The 12,421-nt window shown below is 33.3% G+C and overlaps 1 protein-coding gene across 1 annotated transcript in view; it reads right to left on the bottom strand.

The window, feature by feature from the left end:
* Nucleotides 1-12,421, bottom strand: part of LOC107552868 (1-phosphatidylinositol 4,5-bisphosphate phosphodiesterase beta-4-like) — a 65,738-nt gene that overhangs the window by 15,782 nt on the left and 37,535 nt on the right. Inside the window, exons 19-26 of the mRNA XM_016234906.1 lie at nt 8,301-8,419; nt 7,044-7,208; nt 5,166-5,370; nt 4,995-5,083; nt 3,630-3,753; nt 1,711-1,763; nt 1,573-1,638; nt 1,312-1,427 (exon numbers count right to left, since the gene is read on the bottom strand). Coding sequence (XP_016090392.1) covers nt 1,312-1,427; nt 1,573-1,638; nt 1,711-1,763; nt 3,630-3,753; nt 4,995-5,083; nt 5,166-5,370; nt 7,044-7,208; nt 8,301-8,419 — 937 coding nt within the window. The remainder of the gene's footprint in view (nt 1-1,311; nt 1,428-1,572; nt 1,639-1,710; nt 1,764-3,629; nt 3,754-4,994; nt 5,084-5,165; nt 5,371-7,043; nt 7,209-8,300; nt 8,420-12,421) is intronic.

Raw genomic sequence — 12,421 nt, 5'->3', positions numbered from 1 at the left:
GAAGTTGATGTATTTCCTCAGCGACCAGCATGGATCAGCACTAGGCATGACGAAGCGGATATCGTCCTCTTTTGGAAGGCAAAACAAAGTAGTTTCACTTTCACAACGAAACACAAAGCGTCTTCACGACATGGCGGCAGTAACAATACTGTTTCGTTGTGAAAGCAAAACTACTTTGTTTGGCCTTCCCACATAGTGACGTAGACATGTGGGGGCGTGTTAGAACAGCCGTTTTAGGTAGGCATGGTTGACTCTTAACTTTTATAAAGATTATCTCTTTGGATTTGAGACTTTAGTCTTTGCAACTTTACAGATCTTCTTTATGCACCAAGAGCTTGTAACACTCCAAAGAGAAAGGAAAATTTTAAATTGCATCATATGACCCCTTTAATGTGATGATCTCCACCTGTGGTACGTCCACTAAAAATCATCAAAACCATTTCAAAAATAATAAAGAACATTCACATTCATATATACACCCAAATTAAAAAAAATAATAATAATGTTGGTGCCACTGTATAAATTTTAACCTGAAACAAAGTAGGGCTCTATGAAATCGGTTTTATTTTTTTCCACATTCCTTTTATTTTTTCCAATTTCTGTTTTTTTTTTTCGTTTTAATTTTTCTGGATTCTGTTTTTTTATTGGTTAAATTAAATTGTATTAATCAAAAAGCATGACTAACTGAATAAGTTTCATAATTTCAATTAATATGCATGTAGTAAATAAAACTATTTACTACAACTATTCATTCACATGCAGGATTCATTTTTCAATAGTATTTTTGCGGCTTAATATTCACAGACACTAGACCATATTGTGTTTTGATTCAAGTGTACTGACATTCTTTTGATTTATTCGTCCAAAATTTGGCAAATTCTGTGTGATTCCTCATTATACAGTAAATTACATTTTTATGACCTAATTCCACAACTCCGTCTAAGTTTTTGGCATCGCAGATATCATAGTAATTACATTGCTGTCTATGGGAGGGTCAGAGAGCTCTCGGAATTCATCAAAAATATCTAAATTTGTGTTCCGATGAACGGAGGTCTTACGGGTTTAGAACGACATGAGGGTGAGCAATTAATGACAGACTTTTTCATTTTTGGGTGAATTAACCCTTTAACAAATACCCGGTTCTTGGAAATTTGGAAGCGGTTCTAAAATGGAACCGATTCTCGATACTCAAGCCTGTATCATAGGTGCATAAAAAAGCTCACAGAGAAGTTATCTGTCACCTACACGATTACAAACAGCATGAAGAGAAAAGCGCATATGAGTGTAATGAAAACCTAATATCACATTCACCTCACTTTCCTGATGCTTTTCTCGAGCTGCTTCTCCAGCGCTTGTTTCTCTTTATCATGTTGAGCGACAGTCCTGTCCACTTGAGTGCAGTGGGAGCTCTGCAGTGCGACGTGGGCCTGAAATAGGAAGCAGGATTGTTTTCTTCTCTGTCTTTGTATCCGTGCCTCAGTTTTCCTGCCCTACAGGCTTCAGTGTCTGCGACACACACACAGTGTTCATAATCAATTCAATGAAGTCAAGCAAACAAAAGCCTTCGGTCACCTTCGCCTGCTTTTTCTTCAAAGCGCTCACGTCCTTCTGCTGCTTCTTGACGAGCTTCAAGTAGGTCTGGGGAGAGGTTAGAAAAACATTTCATATTTCATATGCAAATCAGATGTTTTATCCTGGTTAATTTGTTACCTTGGTTTGCTTTAGGTCATCGATGGTCAGCTGAGGTGCGAGCACTGATGTATCTACAGATTCACAAAGCAAAATATGTTACTTAATATGTGAATAAATCAACACGCTGGCTGATTCAGATATGTGCTTTGTGTTTAGCACAGTCTTAGAAAGAGACAGATGCATAATATATGATTTTTGCCACGATTTCGCCTTTGGGAATTTCAGGGATTGTGAAAGATGTCTTTTTCGCCGTAGGACAGTCTTGGATTGCTTTTTGATGTCAGTGTCAAAGTCTTTAGTCTGCCTGAGCTTTTACCCACGATCCCACTGGTGTCATCTCACAATCTGACAAGCAACAATATTAAAAGACAGAAAACATAATCATCACAGTCTACACCCTGAACACGCCAGTTTGAAGTTAATTAAAACATTTATTTATTTATTAATTAATTTATTTATTTGTTTGTATTATATTATATACATTTATTTATTCTAATAATAATTATTAATAATATAATTATTTTATAAAAATTATACAATAAATTATTTTTACACACAATTCTTAATCAACATCAAGGTTGTAGAATTTAGAAGAAACGCTATGACATGTGCCTACCAATATCCAGCGACTAAATTGTCCCTAACAATGATTTTGATCAAACAATTCAATATATGTGTGTGTAACCACTGTTGTTGTAATTTCGGCTGCATCTGAAACAATGGTCATACCATTGATATTAGCTGAGAAGTGAACATATCAGGAGCCGAAGTGTTTAAAACATACAAGCACAGATCAGTTGAATGATAAAGTTGACCCTCTTTAACTTGATGTTGTTCTGCTGTTTTGTGTTCGTCTGCTTCGCCCATTTGCTCTTTTTACATTGAGTACAGTATCACTCCATATAGACTAATACAATCAGATACAACAATAATTTCTCAAATATTTATTACAATACATACTGATAAACTGAACATTCACTTCAATGGTATGAGATGACTGGATGCTTTCAACTGATTTCTTATTGAACTCACCAAACTATTTGGTTCAGATGAATATACAGTAGAGATACAGTTTTGACTGCTTTAGGATGAACAGATCTTTGGATATTTTCCCATGTACTCATCTAGATCAACTTTGAATAAAGAAAAGAGAGATTTAGAGCCAGATTTTTGTTTATTTATGTGAATTTTAGCAAGAAGCTAATTCTTATATATTTTTCTTTATTCTCTTTTGAGTAGTCAAACGATCCAAAGAAAACGTCTTTAAAACAGAAAGAAAAGTCGGTAACACTTTACTTGAAGGGGTGTGCATGAGACTGACATGGCACCTTCATAATCATGACATGACACATGTCATGAATATGAAGGAGGTTTTATGCATGTTTATGACAACTGTCATTAAGTGTCATTCGCTCAGTTATGTAATTTTTAATGCAAATATGACATTATTTGACCTAACCCTACCCCTACCCTTACCCCTTACCATAGCCCATAACAAAGACATCTCAAACAATGTCATCTTTGCATTAAAAATTACATAACTGAGTGAATGACACTTAATGACAGTTGTCATAAACATGCATAAAAAACCTTCATATTCATGACATGTGTCATGTCATGATTATGTAGGTGTCATGTCATGATTATGAAGGTGTCATGTCAGTCTTATGCACACCCCTTCAAATAAAGTGTAACCGAAAAGTCACTTACAAAATGAGATTGGATGAACATTAAAAAATCTGACATTGCCAAACAAGTGAATGAAGAGACAAAAACAGCAGAGATCTCAGTATGAGTTCAAATATTTCTCATCAATTATCTGAGCCACTCCACATTCATTTTATGACTCTATACTTTTACTGACTCATTTGTGTATTTTTATTCCTCATTTACAGTCTTGGTTTATGCTCATGCTGATCTCGATCTCATATATTTACCCTCTTTGCAGCAGATGAGTGGGTTCTGTCCCGGCGCTGCTCTCAGTCTCTCTGAGTCTTTCTGCTGCAGCATCGCCCTCCTGTTTCCCATCCAGCCATCATTCGGCACATCAGCGATATCTGACTGAAAACCACACCATCACAGCACAGAGAGAGAATACTGTACATGACTGGGCTTTGCACTGAAGAAAACTCATACTATTTTAATTATTTTGTCTAAATATTTGTGCATGTAATTAAATTGCTAATTTAATTAGATCTTCATAAGCCCTTATTGTGCAAGATTCAGCAATTTAAATTATTCCAAATAAAAATAATGTCATTGTTATAACTCCAAATGTATAAAATAAACTCTGTTCGTCTATCATCTATCCATCCATCCATCATCTACCTATTTATTCATCCAACCATCCATCCATCTGTCCGTTCGTCTGTCCATCCATCCATCCATCATCTGTCCATCCATCCATTAATCCATTAATCCAACAATCCATCATCTGTCCATCCATCCATTCATCCATCCCATCAATCAATCTATCCATCTTTACATCCATCCATCCATTAATCCAACCATCCATCATCTGTTCATCCATCCATCCATTCATCCATCCCATCAATCAATCTATCCATCTTTACATCCATCCATCCATTAATCCAACCATCCATCATCTGTCCATCCATCCATCCATCCATTAATCCAACCATCCATCATCTGTCCATCCATTCATCCAATCATTCATCTATCCCATCAATCAATCTGTCCATCAATCTATCCATCTTTACATCCATCCATCCATTAATCCAACCATCCATCCATACATTATTCATCTATCAAATCAATCAATCTATCCATCTTTACATCCATCCATCCATTAATCCAACCAACCATCCATCCATCCTATCTATTCATCCATCCATCATCTATATATCTATCTATCCAACCAAACCAACCAAAGAAGCATGCAAACACAAACCATCCATCTGCCTGTCCATCCATCCCTCCATCAATCAATCTGTCAATCAATCTATCCATCCATCCATCTGACTGTGTTTTGCACTATTTGAAGAAGGTACACTTTTGTCTGAACATTTGTCCATGTACTGTAATACTAAGCAGCCAAAACGTGTGTGGAATAAATGCACAAGACAGAGAAACCTGAGCTTTAGCGAACAGCCTGAAAAGATCAAAATTCAGAAGCTACAGGAACATCTTTGTGCTGCTGCAACACTATTCCAACGAATCGCTTCAATGCTGAAAGTTTAATGGAAGCAGTCGATTCATGCGGTTCAACGAGCGCATGAAGAACTGATTAAAGTAAATGGAGAGCTCTCAAGGTTGTGTGCATTAATGATACAGATGCTCACCATTTCAATGCCCATGGCTCTCATTTGGTCGGTTCTCTTCTCACAGACCGATAAGAACTTCTTGGGATCAGACAGGGCATCTGCAATCGCTGAAACGAGAAGATCTCAAAGTGTGAAAACACTGAAACTTAAGACGAAACTCATGCTTGTTTTTACACAAAGGCCTCTCACCTCCGAAGCCGTCGGGCACGTATGTCTTGAGGATGATGCTGCAGAAGACGGTGGCCAGAGACAGAGGCTTGTTGTACTCGTTTCGTAGGGAGATGTGCCTGTAACCCGACTGCAGTCCGTCCAGCGGGAGAATGCGCTGTCCTATCAGCTTATTGCTGTCGTCGTACACGGCCACGCGCAGCACAGCCAGGTCTGGGAGGATCACCTGCGGGATCGAGGCGCTGCCGTGTTATTTATTCTGCTTGTGTTTTTGACTTAGAGGAAGAAGTTTCAAAGGCAAAAACAAGAGACAGAAACCTACACTGAAAAAAAGGTGTACAAACAATTTTCACTGTGTAGGAAATTCAGAAGAATCAGCAAGTAACACTGAATTATATGTGAAATGTTGAAGTAGAAGTCCATTTATTTTGTAAAAAGTACTCCAATAGTCTTTGTTTTATTGACAACTTAAATAATAAACTAAAAAACTTAATTATTAGTGACATTTCCACCCAAAAAGGATTCCGTATATTTTTTCTAATAAAGTATAACTGCACAGCTCATATTGTTAGACTTACTTATTGATTTATTTTTTATAAACATCAACTGAAATTTTGGATTAAGAAATAACACTCCTTTTTATATAAAATGTATTATTATTATTATTAACAACAACAACAACAACTATTATTATTATTATTATTTTATTGTTTTTATGCAAAAATATGCATTTTTTCAAAGCTTGTACCTTGACATTTGTGTGCATTTTTTTTTCAATTTAGGTTTTCTTTATTCATTATAAAACCACAATTAATTACAAAATATGTTAATCCAAATGTAAATAAATTAATAAATCGTCTGATTCAGAAATACATTTATTAATTCATTCATTTAAACATCAGCTACACTTTTGGCTTAATAAATAAATAAGTTTCCTTTTTTGATAATTTTTTTTTTTCATAACTTGCATCTCAACATTTTAGTGTGCATTTAGGTTTGCTTTATTCATTATTGTACAATTATTTCTACATTGATTTATTATTCTTTTATTTGCGTGGAACACAAAATAGATATTTTCCCAAGAATGTTTCTCTAAAAAATACATGAAATCTTAGCCATGTTCAGATTTTTAAAATGCTGGATCTGATGCAGCAAAAATGCACTGGTTCTCACGTGTCATAACTGAATATGATATATTTATGTATATAATATAAAAACAAAAAACTAAAACATAAACTATACACAATTGCCAAAGCCTTGGAGAACAAGTGAAAAAAGAGAAAAAAATACAATAAAATACATAATGAACAATGAAATAATAATCATAATAATAGTAATACATTACATTAAGATAAATAAATAAGCCTTAATAATCACAGAAGCAGAGTGTGAAGGCCTGTTTGTTAGGTCATTTGCTAAATCTCTACAACAACAAATGGCTTAAAAAGAGCTTGGATCACAGCTAAAGATCTCTCTAAAGGCTTTAGCAGCAGTTAAAACGGCAAAAAGCATTTTCAGGGTCAAGGTCAAAGTACTATTAATACACAGTCATTGTCCTATAATTGAAAATGTCATTTTAAGACGGTTTGAGTCTCTCCAAGATGCTCAGACTTGTACTGTACTGTACTTTAGTGCAAAACCAGTGAGGGTTTTATTGTAACGCTTGCGCGGATAATTAGACGCTTAGCAGCTTTCATAATGCAGATCTCTATAGTAACTACTCCATTTAGCTCATGTAGATATAATTAAAGTGCACTATATAATTTCATGTCTTATACTTTCTAGATAATGATGTGAAGTCATTGTCACTGTTATTCTGAGCTACAATTTAAGAATCATTAGGAAAGAGAACAAGCATAAAAACAGCATAACGTGACCGAATCGAGACAAAGACGTCACCTTCCTGAAGACGAAGGCTTCTCCGCTGTAGACGGGATTCAGGCCGTTGTTCATCACCATCCTCGTGCGAAACTCTTTACGGATGGTGTCCGTGGGCAGGCCGTACATGTCCACCTCCACGTACGTGCCGATCTTCTTATCCGACAGAAACTGGCCTGAAATCACCTGAGAGACAAACACTGGGCTCACTTTCAGAGCGTCTCCTAAAACTGCAGAGCGACTCATTTGTCATAATGAACATGCTTTATTGTCTTACTGTAGTGCTAACAAACCTCAGTGCTCAGAGATTCATTTAAATGCAGATGTGTTATTATTCAGGTAACATGTTATAAAGTTGAACTTATAGAGAGAAAAGGGTCTTTTTCACTTAGTTTAAAGAAAGATTCCCTGCACATTTTAACCAATGAATGTGCAGGATTTTTACACAATCTTTATAATTGTTCCTGACTATTGGATAGTTGATTGATTGATTGATTGAAAAATCAATCAATATATACATAAAAACAACTATTTTAAATTAATACATGTACATATAGATTCAAATAAATACAAGTAATTTTAAATACATTCAAATAGATTTCCAGAAATAGATTTAAAGAAGATTAAAATAATACTTTTAAATAGATTTACATAAAAAGATTTAAAGAGACACATTTAAATACATTTAAAGAAATAAATTCAAATAACACGTTTAAATAGATATAAATACATTTATATAGATTTACATAAATAGATTTAAATAAATAATTTTAACTAGATTTGCATAAATATATTAAATAAATATATATTCAAATAAATACAAAAAATTTAAAGAAATAAATAGTTTTACATAAACCGATATAAAAAATAATTTAAATAGAATCGAATTGAATAAATACATAAATTTAAATACTTTTAAACAGACTTAAATCAATATTTTAAATACATTTGAAAAAAAACAAAACATTTAAATAGATCTAAATAAATACATTTAAAAAATAATTTTAAGAAATAATTTAAAGGAACAGACTTACAGAAATGCATTCAAATAGACATAAATGAATAAAGAATAACCAAACAAACAATCAGACAGATTCACTAATGAATCATTTAAACCCACTGACCAATTCATTAAAAGAACCAACAAATTGCAAGCAGGTTTTACTAAAAAAAGTATGTTCACTATAGAAATTTCTGTGCTTTCAAATCTGTACAGATTGTCCATGACCGCAGGAACTCTGTGAACGGCTGTGTGTTTGGATCTGAATGAACACACACCTGGACGCTGCATGTGGCGGCGATCACTCCGTCCACCGGCGTCTCTGAGAACGGGTCGAACATGCGATCGGGCCGCCGCATGAAATCAGGCTTCAGCAGAAACCTGGGAGAGTCCAGAGCTGTTATCAGCAGTCACCTTAAAGCAATGAAGTCTCTCCTGTCCCATATTCAATTCACACCGCTAAACATAATGCTAATGGATATAGCGCTGTTTTGCCGTGATTAATGTGTTGATTAATATGTTTGGAGTTTTCACAGTGTCTCACAGCGTGGATCACACATCAGCACTGGATGAGAGCAAATTAACACTGACAACCGCTGCCGCCGCTTTAAAGAAGAAACCAGTTCAAAACAGCAAAAAAACAACGGCAGCATCAATAACCTGATTTACTCAAATCATCTGCAGTGTACGGGTGATAAATATTATGTATAATCTATTTTGTGTGGGCAAATCAGTTATGGTGCAATTATGTACAAAAGTTTTTAAGTCATAATTTAGTATTTTTAATTTTCCACTTTTATTTATTTATTCAAATTGATTTTATTTTATTTTATTTAAATGTATTTGTTATTTACACTTTTGTATTTACATTTAACTGTATTTATTTCAAACGATTAACAACTGTGACCCTGGACCACAAAACCAGTCTTAAGTGTCTGTCCTCAAATCATCTGCAGTGTACGGGTGATAAATATTATGTATAATCTATTTTGTGTGGGCAAATCAGTTATGGTGCAATTATGTACAAAAGTTTTTAAGTCATCATTTAGTATTTTTAATTTTCCACTTTTATTTATTTATTCAAATTGATTTTATTTTATTTTATTTAAATGTATTTGTTATTTACACTTTTGTATTTACATTTAACTGTATTTATTTCAAACGATTAACAACTGTGACCCTGGACCACAAAACCAGTCTTAAGTGTCTGTTTTTGGAAATTGAGATTTATACATCACCTGAAAGCTGAATAAATAAGCTTTCCATTGATGTATGGTTTGTTAGGAGAGGACAATATTGAAATATATGAAAATCTGGAATCTGAGGGTGCAAAAAAATCTGAATATTGAGAAAATCATCTTTAAAGTTGTTCAAATGAAGTTCTTAGCAATGCATATTACTAATCAAACATTAAGTTGTGATATATTTACAGTAGGAAATGTACAAAATATCTTCATGGAACATGATTTTTTCTTAATATCCTAATGATTTTTGGCATAAAAGAAAAATGTATAATTTTAACCCATACAATGTATTGTTGGCTATTGCTACAAATATCCCCCAGCGACTTAACACTGCTTTTGTGCTCCAGGCTCACAGTTGTATTTTTTTTGTATTGCTGTTTACATTTATTTATAATTATTTATTAATTTAAATGTGTTTATTTAAAATAATTGCATTTACTTGGAACGTGCATGCATCTAATTTATATATATATATATATATATATATATATATATATAGCACACAAAACTCTTCAAAGTAGGATTCTTTCTGTTCAATATTTGAGCAACAGGTGAATCAGATCGGCTAAGGAACAGATTTTACCACAAAATCAAGACAGAAATAACTATTATTGTCCATTTTGCTTAAAGGGGTCATATGATGCGATTTCAAGTTGTCCTTTCTCTTTGGAGTGTTACAAGCTCTTGGTGCATAAAGAAGATCTGTAAAGTTGCAAAGACTAAAGTCTCAAATCCAAAGAGATATTCTTTATAAAAGTTAAGAGTCAGACACGCCTACCTAAAACGGCTCGTTCTAACACGCCCCCACATGTCTACCTCACGATGTGGGAAGATGCATAGAGGACCTACAATAATGTACAGTATTTGAAAAAGAATGTGTTTTTTGAAAATTAAAGCATGTCAGAATATTCTGTTACACCAAATACACAAAATAACGATCTTCAAAATAGCATCATATGACCCCTTTAAAGACACAGCTTCCAAACCACTGTCCAATCAATTTCCATTACTGTGAACTTTTTCATTTTAAAGAGATATTTTACAACATATATTTATTATATACACTACCGTTCAAAAGATTTTTTAAAAAGAAATTAATGCTTAAATACTTAGATTTTTATTTTGAATAAATGCTGTTCTTCCTAAAAAGACAAATAAAATAATAAATTGTAGTAAAATAAATGTAATCAAATAAATGCAATAATAAAGAAATTAAATGATGAAAATGTATTAAACTAAAAATAATTCACTAATAAAAAGTACAAAACAAAAAATTTAACTATATTTCCATATATTTTTATATATTTTTTAATTAATGAATTTCTATGACAATTTCTATGATTTTGACATTTTTAGAGAGATTTGATAAAAAATAAAATAATAAAAAAATATTTAATAAATAAAAATTGTAAATATATATAAGATATTACCATGCATTTTTAATTACATTTTAAAATACATTTAAAAATATATTACAATAAAAAGTTATATTAAATGGCAATAATATTTCACAATATTACAGTTTTTACCACATTTTTGATCAAATAAATGCAGGCAGGCTAAAAAACATAAAAAATCTTACTGATCCCAAACTTTTGAATTGCAATGTATATTTATTTATATTTGTTGTTTTTTGTAATGCTTTTTTTCCATTATCACAATATACAAAAATCCTTGATATTTCTAGGTTTTTCACGGTCACCAACCTACTCCCAATTTTTATACACGAATGCAAAAATAAATAAATGTCAATGAAACTTAATACATCATGGTATGTTTTTTTTAAATGTTTTCTGACATTAATGTATGCTTTAGTTTATAACAAAAAATAATAAAAAAAATGACTGCATTACAGTACTGAGAATCACCACTGAGAATATAAAGTATTATACAAAACCATCAATTAAAAATATGTAGATGCATTACAATAATGAAAATTTGATGGGAAATGAATTTATCATTATGAAAATAAATAAATAAAATTCTATGATTTTGACATTTTTCATTTGAATGAGATTACATTTTCTAATAAATAAAGTAATTAATTGTATATAAAAATACATTTTTATATTTTAATTAATTTTTCATTTCAATTTTTTGATTTAATTTGCTAATAAATAAAATAATAACATTTAATTACATTTACATTTAGTCATTTAGCAGACGCTTTTATCCAAAGCGACTTACAAATGAGGACAATAAAAACAGTCAAAACTAACAAAAGAGCAACAATATAGTCTCGGTTAACCTAATGCAGTACACATCTGAATGGCTGAAGAAAAACAAAATTAAGACTTTGGAGTGGCCTAGTCAAAGTCCTGACCTGAATCCTGTTGAGATGCTGTGGCATGACCTTAAAAAGGCGGTTCATGCTCCAAAACCCTCCAATGTGGCTGAATTACAACAATTCTGCATAGATGAGTGGACCAAAATTCCTCCACAGCGCTGTATCAGACTCATTGCAAGTTATCGCAAACGCTTGATTGCAGTTGTTGCTGCTAAGGGTGGCCCAACCAGTTATTAGGTTTAGGGGGGCAAAAACTTTTTCACACAGGGCCATGTAGTTTTGGATTTTGTTTTCCCTTAATAATAAAAACCTTAATTTAAAAACTGCATGTTGTGTTCACTTGTGTTATCTCTCTCGCGCTCTCTCTCTCTCTCTCGCTCTCCCTCTCTCGTGCTCTCTCTCTCTCTCTCTCACTCGCTCGCTCGCACACACACACACACACACACACACACACGATGCGCAAAACTCCGCATTTGAACAGTCAATAGCAAATACTTAAACTAATAACAAAACAGTAGCTGATTCAGAAGCGCCAGATTGTCATAGCAAAGTCAGAATTACCTCCACTCCTAGGTTCATGAAACGGTCATCCATAAAATGCATTGCTGTTCTGTTGTAAGTAATCTTAAAGATTCCTAAATGCATCTACTTTCGGAAGGCCAAATAAAGTGCTTTTGCTTTCACACTGAAACACAGCGTCTCCCTGACATGGCTGCTTCAACACTAACTGCGGTTACTGAAACCACGCCTTCTTTCTTTGCGTGCACATTTGGGCGGCATTATGCTAATATTTTCACATAGTGAGGTAGATATGTGGGGGCGTGTTAGAACGAGCCGTTTTTGGGGGGCGTGGCAGAGTCTTAACTTT

This window comes from Sinocyclocheilus grahami, unplaced genomic scaffold, assembly GCF_001515645.1.
Source record: "Sinocyclocheilus grahami isolate Dianchi unplaced genomic scaffold, SAMN03320097.WGS_v1.1 scaffold460.1, whole genome shotgun sequence".
NCBI lineage: Eukaryota > Metazoa > Chordata > Actinopteri > Cypriniformes > Cyprinidae > Sinocyclocheilus > Sinocyclocheilus grahami.
Note: the sequence above shows the minus strand (reverse complement) of the source record. Positions and strands in the feature narration are given on the sequence as shown.